The sequence below is a fragment of the Stigmatopora argus genome, chromosome 13, assembly GCF_051989625.1.
Source record: "Stigmatopora argus isolate UIUO_Sarg chromosome 13, RoL_Sarg_1.0, whole genome shotgun sequence".
NCBI classification, from domain to species: Eukaryota; Metazoa; Chordata; class Actinopteri; order Syngnathiformes; family Syngnathidae; genus Stigmatopora; species Stigmatopora argus.
The window spans coordinates 17,992,168-18,004,295 of NC_135399.1; the positions used below are offsets into that span (position 1 = coordinate 17,992,168).

The 12,128-nt window shown below is 51.4% G+C and overlaps 1 protein-coding gene across 1 annotated transcript in view; it reads left to right on the plus strand.

Moving 5' to 3' along the window:
- The window catches only part of ttn.2 (titin, tandem duplicate 2), a 158,917-nt gene continuing 146,789 nt past the window's right edge, over positions 1 to 12,128 (plus strand). Inside the window, exons 1-17 of the mRNA XM_077617694.1 lie at positions 1 to 169; positions 815 to 914; positions 998 to 1,201; positions 1,351 to 1,987; positions 2,296 to 2,371; positions 2,443 to 2,568; positions 2,739 to 2,840; positions 3,205 to 3,450; positions 3,529 to 3,633; positions 5,727 to 5,975; positions 6,062 to 6,124; positions 10,477 to 10,735; positions 10,830 to 10,887; positions 11,005 to 11,208; positions 11,307 to 11,449; positions 11,523 to 11,749; positions 11,894 to 12,127. Of these exons, the coding sequence (XP_077473820.1) occupies positions 824 to 914; positions 998 to 1,201; positions 1,351 to 1,987; positions 2,296 to 2,371; positions 2,443 to 2,568; positions 2,739 to 2,840; positions 3,205 to 3,450; positions 3,529 to 3,633; positions 5,727 to 5,975; positions 6,062 to 6,124; positions 10,477 to 10,735; positions 10,830 to 10,887; positions 11,005 to 11,208; positions 11,307 to 11,449; positions 11,523 to 11,749; positions 11,894 to 12,127 (3,024 nt within the window). The 5' untranslated portion in view covers positions 1 to 169; positions 815 to 823. The remainder of the gene's footprint in view (positions 170 to 814; positions 915 to 997; positions 1,202 to 1,350; positions 1,988 to 2,295; positions 2,372 to 2,442; positions 2,569 to 2,738; positions 2,841 to 3,204; positions 3,451 to 3,528; positions 3,634 to 5,726; positions 5,976 to 6,061; positions 6,125 to 10,476; positions 10,736 to 10,829; positions 10,888 to 11,004; positions 11,209 to 11,306; positions 11,450 to 11,522; positions 11,750 to 11,893; position 12,128) is intronic.

Consider the following 12,128-nt stretch of genomic DNA (forward strand, 5'->3'; position numbering starts at 1 on the left):
GTCCCGGGTCCGGACGCAGGCAAAACTACTCGCCAGTCGGGCCGGTAGTTTTGTTTCGGGGGACATTTGCCACTTTTCCGAGGAGCAAAGCGGGACGAGGACCATCCCTTCCTGGGTACCTCCGTCCCCCCCGACCCAACCCCCCGGGCACCCTAGTTTGCGCTAACAAGTAAGTACCTAACCGTTTTTGTTTTTGACTTTCCCGTCGGGCCCACGGCTTCCCAGAATAGACGGACGGGAGGGCGTCCGGGGGCGCCATGACTTTTTAAGGGAATGGCTCGGGGCACATGCTGCCTGTCAATCAAAGTGAGGTGTGGCGTGGTGGGTCAGAGGCTATTTTTGGCTCCTGGTGTCCTTTGCTTATCAAACACCATCCCCAACCCCCCTCCAACCCCAACAGGAGAAGGCTTTCACGTAGGACGAGACGCAACAGCTGCGACAGGTTTAATTTGGGCTCTGGGGATGACTCCAAGCACAATTATTTATAGAAAAGCATCCGCTAGGCTTTCAAAAGCCTTCCATCTAATAATAATAATCGGACATAGGTTTCAAAAGCCTTCTTTCTAATATTCCGCCACAAGAAAAGAAAGCCGGTGAATGGTCAAAACAGGGCTTTTCTCAAAAAGGGCCACCAAGCGCTTTTCCACCCAGCGGACACACGCCAACGGGAGCCTCCATTGCCATCGCCGAGGATATAGAAGTCATTTCCAACTTTGGAAATGAGTTTAACCAACCGTTGCGGGAATCATAATAACGTCGATCCGACCGAGCCGTTTTGAAGGTGTGCCGCCTTTCCTTTTTTTTTTTTTTCAAGGAAGGCGCCATGTCGACACAAGCGCCGACTTTCACGCAGCCGCTGCAGAGCGTCGTGGCACTAGAGGGTAGTGCCGCCTCGTTCCAGGCGCAAGTGAGCGGTAAGGCCGCGTTCCTCCGAGCCGGGTCGAGCCGGGCCGGGCCGGGCCCAGGCCTTTTTGACTAACCCAGCCCCCCCGTCCAGGCGTCCCCGTTCCCGAAGTGTCGTGGTTCCGCGACGGCCAGGTCCTGTCGGCCGCCGCGCTGCCCGGCGTCCACGTCTCGTTCGGCGAAGGCCGCGCCGTTCTGAGCGTAGACGCCGTGAGCCAGGCGCACGGCGGGAGGTTTTCCGTCCGCGCCACCAATCCGGCCGGGCAAGCCACCAGCACCGCCGAACTCCTGGTCACAGGTGAGCTCTTGTCAAAAAAGTGGATCCTCCTCTCGTGAGACCTCCACTTCTGCCATATTTTTAATTTGAAAAAAATGACGATGACCGATTTGGATCCGTTTTTCATGGCGGGGCTAATTTGAGACCGAGCTCTCGTGGTGTGTCCTCAGCGGAGACGGCGCCCCCCAACTTCCTTCAGAGACTTCAGAGCGCCACCGTGCGGCAGGGCAGTCGGGTGCGCCTGAGCGTGCAGGTGACGGGCATCCCGGCGCCGGACGTCAAGTTCTACCGCGAGGGCGCCGAGATCCAGAGCTCGGCCGACTTCTCCATCCAGCGAGACGGCGAGCGCTACGACCTGCTGATCGCCGAGGCCTTTCCGGAGGATTCCGGCACCTACTCGGCCACGGCCTGCAACGCCAGCGGTCGGGCCACGTCCACCGCCGAGCTGCTGGTGCAGGGGGAGGAAGAGGCCCCCCGCGCCCAGCAAACCACCACCAAGAGCGTGCTGGTCTCGGGCAGCCGACAGGTCGGTCTCCGCTCGCGCGTCCGCGTCGGCGCCCGGGCCGCCGCCACCGGTGACCGTTGGGCCTCCCCTCAGATGGAAATGGGCTTCCGGAGCGCCGTGACGGAGGTTCGCGCGGAGAGCGGGACGGTGACTCGCCACGTGACTCGCAGGACCCCCCCGCGGGTCCCGCCCAAACCCACTTCCAGATCTCCTCCTTCCTATCTGAGCAAGGTGACCGGCGGGCGCCAGCAGTCGCCGTCGCCCGTCCGACACGTCAAGGGACCGACGCCGGCCCCCGTCAGGTGAGCGGCCGGGCGAACGGAAAAGCACGGCCGGCCACTTTTAAAAGATGGCGCTGGCAGATTTCGGACACGGGTCCGTCGCAGAAAGCGAGGGAAAAGACCTCGTAGAGAAAGGAGATCCCAAATGCTCTTCCTTCCTCAGCCACCCGTGGGGCTAATGGCCATGGTGGACTTCAGCTAGCATGCTAATCATTGGCTTTCTATTGCCACTTGAGCATGCGCTAGTTAGCTAGAAATTCCACTAGACTGCAGTCACGTCAGAGCAGCTGTAATTGCCGCAAATTGAAAGGGATTCCTTGGGCCCCCAGATCCGTTTCACCTTCCACCCGGCTGTCCGTCTCGCCCATCCGACCCGTCAAGTCACCCGCCGTCACCCGCAAGCAGGTGAGTACTAGCGGCGCGGGCGGCGACGCCGGCGGCTAACGGCGTCCCGCTCACGTGGCCGACCGTCGCAGGTGTCGGTGTCGTCGGAGGTCCTGCCGCCGTGGAAGCGCGACGACTACGCGCTGGAAGGCTACGGGGTCACCTCCGTCACCAAGGTGGACAAACAGTGGGAGCGGCAGGTGACGGCCGGCAGAGAGGTGAGCCGGCAACAAGCATTTTACGGGGGATTTTGGCCCCCCGTTTCATTTCCGCGCCAGCCCGCGTGCTCGTCGTAGTTACGCTTCCCTTCGGAGAGAGGCCCGCCACCTTCCAAATGTTGACCTGGCTGGTCTCGGACATCCCACCCATTCGTGCTTGCGACCCGCAGGTGGAGCAAACGTCCCAAGCCGGTCGCAGCGTTGCCGTGGCCACCGTGGTGGCCGCCGTGGATCAGGCCCGCGTCCGCCGGGGCCCGCCTGACGCCGAACAGGTACCCGCCCTCCGTCAGAACGCGACATGAGCGCGATTCAAAGAAAAAAAATCTGAAAATGCCATGTTTGAAAAGGGTCAACTTGCTGTTATTTTGGCGGGCGTCTACAGGTGACTTCCTGTGGTATTTACGCTTCTCTCGGATTCGAGTCACTGCCAATTAGGGGTGTTTTGGGGGGGGGGGGGGGTAAAAATAGTGACGTTTTGTCAAACTTTGCTGAACCGGTTACGTTTTGGGCCAAAAACCGGGCGATGAATTTGGTGAATTTATAGCTCAAATGGAACAAAAATTCCGCCCAAATCTTCAATGTCAAAGAGTGAGAGAAAGCTGAATTGACGCTTATCCGTTGCGTGGCCGCCCGCAGGCTGGCGAGCAAGCGGAAATGGAGGCCGCCGAGGCGCTTCACGCGACAGAGACGGCCAAGCGCGAGCTTGTCGTGCTGGAGGTCAAGAAGCAAGTGGAGACCAAGATGGCGACGCCCCAACCTATTCCGACCGCCGCCGTAAGCGCCCAGGTCACGGTCAGGGAGAGCGCGCAGGTGAGCGCGCAGGTGAGCGCGCAGGTGAGCTCGCAGGTGAGCTCGCAGGTGAGCGCGCAGGTGAGCTCGCAGGTGAGCACGCTCGGCTCCCGTCGCCATCCAGGTGTGGAGCGCGTTTAACCTCAACGCTCCGCCTCCGTCCCACCGCAGATGGAGTGGACGGCCGGCGCCTCGCGGACGGACGTCCCGTCGGCCCCGGTTCCGCATTTCACGGTGGCCAAAGTTTCTGTCCCCAAAGCCGAAGTCAGTCACGAGGTGAGCGCGGCGGAATATTTACTTTGGGGAAAATGGAGGAAGGTTTTGGGGTAAAAAATGACCGGCACCAGTTGAGAACAGACACCAAGTTCATCATAATAATTAGACTTGGAGCAGTTATTATTGAAGTGACTGATTTTATAGGATTTTTTATCCTGTCTATTTATACATGTGTATTATGTATTTATAATGTACCCGCATTGCCACGTTCATCGGCCCCAAGATGACACTTTAAAAGAGAGTACAAAATAAATTGTGCTCAAAGAAATATTTATAACCTTACTATTTCCATCTTGTACAGTGCAACCCATACAGGCCAGATACAAGGTGTAAATCACAAATACTACTAAGTCTATATCTGTATATAGTGTAGGGCTGTCGGCGGTAGAAGAACAAATATACCATTTTAATTGGTCCCCCAAAAATAATAATTCACCTTCCGTAGGAATAAATGAATGAAACGCTTCATTGAAGTACAAATATTTTTTTTATAGCGCTTTCAACTCATTGTACAATTTTTATTGCCCCCCCCCCCCCCCCCCAAAAAAAATCGCATTCCATAGGAATAAATGAATGAAACGCTTCATTGAAGTAATAATATATTTTATAGCGCTTTCAAGTCATTGTCGTCGAAACATAACGAAAGTGTTGAACGAATGACAGTTTGTGTGAGTAGTAAGCCAAATAGCCGAGCATTCGTGAACCAACCTCATTTTAGTACACGAAGCGAGCCTGCTAGCTCGCGACGGCTACGAGTGCTAGCCTCGTCCTACTTTGCTCATAAGCATGATATTTACACAAGAAAGACAATATAAGCCTTCAGATAAGAGTCAACTCTTGTGGAATTCCATTTGCTTTTGACGAATCCTCGACGAACAATGCCGTAGCAAGATAAGATATTCGAAGAGCATTTAGCTTTGAGGCCTATCTTAGCAGCTAGCAGCTAGCTCGACGTGACGACCGCAGCTCTTCCGGTCAACATAAAGGCACGGTTCTTTGTCTTAAGAGTAAGCAACTCGCTAGACATTCATAAGAATGGGGGAATCGTTGTTTTTATACGAATTTTCATACTGCTATTTGCTCCCCGGAGAGCTCCCCGGGCCTGCGTGGGGTTTCTCCTGGTACTCCGGTTTCCTCTGCTCTAATAATTAGAGTCACGCTCATACCAGATCTAATTTGTCCTCTGGTATGAGCGTGACTGTGAATGGTTGTCATTTGTCTCCTTGTGCACTTGTGATTGGCTGGCCACCCATTGGATTGGATTGGATTGGATAATTTTATTCGTCCCGTATTCGGGAAATTTCGTTGTCACAGTAGCAAGTGGGTGAGGATGCAGAAATAGGAAAGGCATTCACGGTGTCCCCGCCTGGTAGTCGTATTGAGCTAGGATAGGCTCCAGGAGCCGCGTTGCATTTGTTTTTTTGAATTGCTTAATAAGGGGAACATCAATCATTAGTAGTCGTAGTAAACGAGAGTTGAGTCATATTTATTGTTGCAAATAGATCACCGGTGTCAAAGTGGCGGCCCGGGGGCCAAATCTGGCCCGCCGCATCATTTTGTTCGGCCCGAGAAAGTCAATCACGAGTGCCGACTTTCTGTTTTAGGATCAAATTCAAATGAAGAGTATAGATGTATATTACATTTCCTGATTTTCCACCTTTTAAATCAATAATTGTCATTTTTTCATCCATTTTTTCTGTGTTTTTAGTTCAAAAATCATTTTGTAAAATCTAAAAATATATTTAAAAAAAGCTCAAATAAACATTGTTTTAGATCTATAAAAAAATGAATATTCAGGGATTTTAATCCATTTATAAAAAAAATAATCTAAATATTCTATCTAAAATGGTCCGGCCCACGTGAAATCAAGTGGACGTCAAAGCGGCCCGTGAACCGACCCCAGTCTGACACCCGTGCAAATAGATGCTAGTGTATCCTCCCAAATCAATAGCACTAAATACCGCACTTGTAAACTTCCATGAACAGAAGCACTCCATCAGCCAAAGCGCCCCCCCCCCCTCCACACACCCATCCAGCCAAAAATCCCACCCCCATCCCCCTCCCCACAACTCACCGCCGTTGTTTTTTTTCAGCAGGTGTCCGTGGCGGGCTCGGCCATGGCCACCCTGCACAAAGAGCTGTCGTCACCCTCGGCCACCAGAAAGGTCATCAAGCCCGTGCACTCGCCCAGTCCGGTTCGCCGGGCGGTGGCGGCGGCGGGAGCGACGGCCGTGGCGGAGCGTGTGGCGCCCCCTTTTAAGACGGTCGCCTTCCAGACTCAGTTTGAGTCGCGGACAGTGGGGCTTTACGCCGAGGAGGAGTTTGAGGACTGGGAGCCTGAGGTTTGTCCCACGGCCCCGCCCCCCTCCCCCTGCCCCTGACCTATCGTCGTCGACAACATCTGTCAGCGTCTTTTTTCCTCTTTTAGGAGGCGGTCGCCGTGTCTGCCGAAGGCCGGCAGGAGGCACCCGAGCCCCCCACGCTCGTCTCGGTAAGTCCGGACTCTTGACAGACAGGCGCCAAACATCAAATCGTCCTTTTGCCGTGAAGCGAAAAGTGTTTGTCGCGACTCGACATTCGGGGAACAAAAATCCCAACCAAATTTGTTCTTCCTCTGGCCAAGATGCAAAATGGGTGATTGATGATAACAGATGAAAGGCCGTCTTTTGTAACCAAATCTAAGTTAAACAAGACTGTACGTATGAACATTTACATCTTTTATAATATAATATAGATGTTTGACCATTTTAAGTGTTTAAATGGCTGCTCAGCCAGTCTTTTTGCTCTCGTGGGAGAGCGCCACATTGACTACTACACGTGTCAAAGTGGCGGCCCGGGGGCCAAATCTGGCCCGCCGCATCATTTTGTGTGGCCCGCCCGGGAAAGTCAATCATGAGTGCCAACTTTCTATTTTAGGATCAAGTATAGATGTATATTAAATTTCCTGATTTTCCACCTTTTAAATCAATAATTGTCATTTTTTAATCCATTTTTTCTGTGTTTTTAGTTCAAAAATCATTTTGTAAAATCTAAAAAAATATATAAAAAAAGCTCAAATAAACATTGTTTTAGATCTATAAAAAACGGAATATTCAGGGCTTTTAATCCAGTTCTTCTAATCCATTTATTAAAAAAAATCAAAATATTATATCATTTGGTCTGGCCCACGTGAAATCGAGTTGACGTTGAAGCGGCCCACGAACCAACCCGAGTCTGACACACTTGGTGTACCCTATCGACTGATTTATTTTATTTTATGGTGAGAACAATTTTAGTATTGGTCCATATAGAAAGCGCACTGGATGATAAGGCGGCCTGTCTATTTTGGAGAAAATTTAAGACTTTTAATTCGCCTTGTAGTCGTCAAAATACGGTAGTCATTTATTTAACAGGGCTGGGCAAAATTTTAAAAAAGGGGCCAAAGTGAGTGCTTTGGTTTCAACCTCGAAAGAGGTTTCTGCTTTCTGCAATACTAGTGTGCTGCAAGTGCAATCAGTGGATTGGCGTCAGGTGCTTCTCACAGCACAACCCCCGCTGCTTCAAGTTTGTTAGTCAGCTCGGTCGGTCAGTCGGTCACTGCTGGATGGCTCGAGCCAAAAGCTCCCCCCTCCTCACCCACAGTGGCCCAACCCCCATCTATTCCCGCTCCTTCAAGTTTGTCAGTCAGCTATGTCTTTGCTGAATGGCTCGGAAAACACAAAGCAGCCAGTTCAAGACTTTTTTTTAACCTATTTCAAACATGAGGCATCAAAGTGCAAACTTTTGACCATTGATGAGTGAGTGAGTGAGTGCCTCAAAGAAATTGAAGCATTGGACATATGAAGGAAGACGTAGCATCCCATAAGATTAGGCATTTATTTAACAGGGCTGGGCAAAATTTAAAAAAAAGGCCAAAAGTGAGTGCTTTGGTTTCAACCTCGAAAGAGGTTTCTGCTTTCTGCAATACTAGTGTCCTGCAAGTGCAATCAGTGAATTGGAGTCAGGTGCTTCACACAGCCCAACCCCCTCCCTCTCCTTCAAGTTTGTCAGTCAGCTCAGTTGGTGCCGGATAGCTTGAGCAAAAAGCTCCCCCCTCCCCACCCACAGCAGCCCAACCCCCGTTGATTCAATTTTGTCACCCGTCTGTGGTGGATGACTTGGAAAACAAAAAGCAGCCAGTTCAAGACTTTTTGGGGGGGGGGGGGGAGGGGCATCAAAATGCAAACATTTGGCCATTGATGACTGAGTGAGTGAGTGCCTCAAAGAAATTGAAGCATTGGACATAGTATATGAAAGAAGACATAATAACGTCCCATAAGACTAGGCATTTATTTAACAGGGCTGGGCAAACTAAAAAAAGGCCAAAAGTGAGTGCTTTGTTTTCAACTTCTAAAGAGGAAACTTTCTGCAATACTAGTGTCCTGCAAGTGCAATCAGTGGATTGGAGTCAGGTGCTTCTCACAGCACAACCCCCTCCCTCTCCTTCAAGTTTGTCAGTCGGTCGGTCAGTGGTGGATGGCTCGAGCCAAAAGCTCCCCCCCCTCCTCACCCACAGCGGCCCAGCCCCCGTCCATTCAATTTTGTCAGCTATGTCTGTGCGGCCCAAAGTGAGTGCTTTGGTTTCAACTTCTAAAGAGGAAAGCTTTGTACCATACTAGTGTCCTGCAAGTGCAATCAGTGGATTAGCGTCAGGTGGTTGTCGCAGCACAACCCCCGCTCCTCCTTCAAGTTTGTCAGTAAGCTATGTCTTTGCTGAATGGCTCGGAAAACACAAAGCAGCCAGTTCAAGACTTCTTTCTTTCACCTATTTCAAACATGGGCCATCAAAGTGCAAACTTTTGACCATTGATGAGTGAGTGAGTGCTTCAAAGAAATTGAAGCATTGGCACATGAAGGAAGACATAACATCCCATAAGACTAGGCATTTATTTAACAGGGCTAGCTGGGCAAAATGTTAAATAAAGGGGCCAAAGTGAGTGCTTTGGTTTCAACCTCGAAAGAGGTTTCTGCTTTCTGCAATACTAGTGTGCTGCAAGTGCAATCAGTGGATTGGAGTCAGCTGCTTCTCACAGCACAACCCCCGCTCCTCCTTCAAGTTAGTCAGTCAGCTCGGTCAGTCGGTCACTACTCAATGGCTCAAGCCAAAAGCTCCCCCCTCCTCCTCACCCACAGCGGCCCAACCCCCGTTGATTCAAGTTTGTCAGCTGTCTTTGCTGAATGGCTCGGAAAACACAAAGCAGCCAGTTTAAGACTTTTTTTTTTTAACCTATTACAAACGTGGGCCATCAAAGTGCAAACTTTGACCATTGAAGAGTGAGCGAGCGCCTCGAAGAAATTGAAGCATTGGACATATGAAGGAAGACGTAGCATCCCATAAGACTAGGCATTTATTTAACAGGGCTGGGCAAAATGTTAAATAAAGGGGCCAAAGTGAGTGCTTTGGTTTCAATCTCGAAAGAGGAAAGTTTCTGCAATACTAGTGTCCTGCAAGTGCAATCAGTGAATTGGAGTCAGCTGCTTCACACAGCCCAACCCCCTCCCTCTCCTTCAAGTTTGTCAGTCAGCTCGGTCGGTGCCGGATAACTTGAGCCAAAAGCTCCCCCCCCCCCCCCCGTCCCCACCCACAGCGACCCAACCCCTGTTGCTTCAATTTTGTCACCCATGTCTGTGGTGGATGACTTGGAAAACAAAAAGCAACCAGTTCAAGACTTTTTTTTTGGGGGGGGGGGATCAAAGTGCTAACTTTTGACCATTGAAGAGTGAGCGAGTGCCTCGAAGAAATTGAAGCATTGGACATATATGAAAGAAGACATAATAACGTCCCATAAGACTAGGCATTTATTTAACATGGCTGGGCAAAATTTTTAAAAAAAAGGGGCCAAAGTGAGTGCTTTGGTTTCAACTTCTAAAGAGGTTTCTGCTTTCTGCAATACTAGTGTCCTGCAAGTGCAATCAGTGGATTGGCGTCAGGTGCTTCTTGCAGCCCAACCCTTGCTGGTTGAAGTTTGTCAGCTATGTGTGTGCTGCATTGGATTGGATTGGATTGGATAATTTTATTCAAGCCGTATTCGGGAAATTTCATTGTGACAGTAGGAAGAAAAGGCATAGTTGTAAGTTAGACAGTACAGTCATGGCTTGCAAAATGAAAATCTGCCTGGTAAAAACTGTCAAAGCCAGTTCAAAACTTTTTTTAACCTATTTCATATAGATGTATATTATATTTCCTGATTTTCCCCTTTTGAAATCAATAATTGCAATTTCTTATCCATTTTTTCCTTTGGTGTTTTTAGGTCAAAAAGCATTTTGTAAAATCTAAAAATGAATACATGCAAATATTTTCGGTTTTCCACTTTATTATTGAATATAATAAAAAAAAAATGGTTACCATTTGAAATGAAAAACAAATGATTAGATGTTTTCCCTTACTAAGAAAAAAAGGGTTAGGGTTAGGATTACCATTTTAGATATAATAAGATATTTCTTTTAATTGGATTATAAGAACTGGATCAAAAGCCCTAAATATTCAGTTTTTTATAGATATAAAACTGTTTATTTGAGATAAACAGTTTTATATCTATGAAAAAACTGAATATTTAGGGCTTTTGATCCAGTTCTTATGATCAAATGTAAAAAAAATCTAAATATATCTAAAATGGTTGGGCCCATATGAAATGGAGTTGATGTTATTGCGGCCCGCGAACCAACCCGACCGAGTTTGACACCCTTGGACTACGACATTCAGCGAAGCCAACACAAGTTCGGGCTCAAGATCTTACCTCTAATTCGGTGTTTTGTTGTTGTTGTTGTTGTTGTTGCCACTTTTGGAAAGCGACGTTGTTGATTCAAAGACTTTCTGATGTTCAGGGTTTGAAGGACCTGACGGTGACCGAAGGCGAGTCGGTGACGCTGGAGTGCGAGATCCGCGGCCGCCCCGCCCCCACCGTGGCGTGGTTCCGCGAGGACTTCAAGATGGAGAGTTCCATCGACTTCCAGATCAGCTACCAAGATGGCCGCGCCCGGCTGCTGGTCCGCGAGGCCTTCGCCGAGGACAGCGGCCGCTTCACCTGCACCGCCACCGGCCAGCTCGGAACCGTCAGCACTTCCTGTTACCTGCTGGTCAAAGGTGAGCGCCCCCGGCCCGGCCCCGCCGCCGCCGCCGCCGCCGAAGGGGGCGTGGATCGGCGGCGGCCCTCGTCACCGCCCTCTCTCTCTCGCAGTGTCCGAAGAGGCGGAAGGCCGAGAGGAGACCGTTGGGGAAGTGGCCCGGGAGCAAACGTGAGTCCGTGGGCATCGCGGCGCGGGTGGGCTCCGTCCGCCGGGGCGGCACCCGGGGCTCCGCCGGGCGGCTTCGGGGCCGGGCGCCGCTCCGCCTAACCCCCCTCCGTCCATCAGCGTCACCGTCGAGACCACGGAGTCGTTGTCGGTGTCGGCGGAGGTGAGCGCGGGGGAGCCCGCCGCCCCCTTCTTCGCCGTCAAGCCCACGGTCCAGAAGCTGGTGGAGGGTGCCAGCGTGGCCTTTGTGTGCCAAGTGGGAGGAAACCCCAAACCTCACGTGATGTGGAAGAAGAACGGTGTCGTTCTCACCACCGGATACAGGTGGGGTGCCGGAGTCCGCCTCCTTCCAAACGACCGAAGCGTTGGAGGAAGGCTCCGATTGGCCCGGATCCCTCACGGCATTTTTGCTCCCTTTTCAGATATAAAGTGACTTACAAGAGAGAGACGGGCGAATGCAAACTGGAGATATCCATGACCTTTGCCGACGACGCCGGAGAATATTCCGTCTTTGCCAAGAATTCACACGGAGAAGCCTCGGCCTCCATCAGTCTGCTGGAGGAAGGTAAGGCCGTCTCTCGCCCCCGTTCGGACGCAGGGCGCCCGACCCATCGGTGCTCAACGTTCTGTGTCCGCAGAGGAGTACGAAGCCTACGTGAAACTGCACGCAGCCACCTATAAAACGGAAGTGACGGCGAGCACCGTGACCGCCAGCGCCTTGACAGCGACCGCCGTGACCACAGTGAGCGCCGTGAGCGCCGTGAGCGCAAGCGCCGGTGCGGCGGAGGAGTCTTCCCTGCTCGTGAGCGGGTACCAGATGGCGTCCAGGAGAGGAACCACCCCGATGAGCTTTGTCTCGGAAACGGTACTTCCGCCAGCATTTGACTCGTCTGTTTTAGGAGCACCGGAAGCTTCCCTAGTGCTAATTCCACTACTAGACCGTGGCTCTCCGAAGCCAGCAGCCGGGGTCGGTCACCTCTCACCGACTGCTGTGGCGCCCCTCCTGCAGGAATTCCTCATTTCTGCCTTCGAAGAGCGGATCATGCAGGAGATAGAGATCCGCATCCTGAGGATTACCTACGCGGAACTGCTGAGGGAGGACGGAGAGGAGATGGCGGTGGCGAGCGCTCCGGACGAGCGGGCCGTGCCTCCCACCTTTGACACCCTGGTGAAGAACTACCGCATCGTGGAGGGAATGGGCGTGACTTTCCACTGCAAGATGGCCGGAGTGCCGTCCCCCAAGG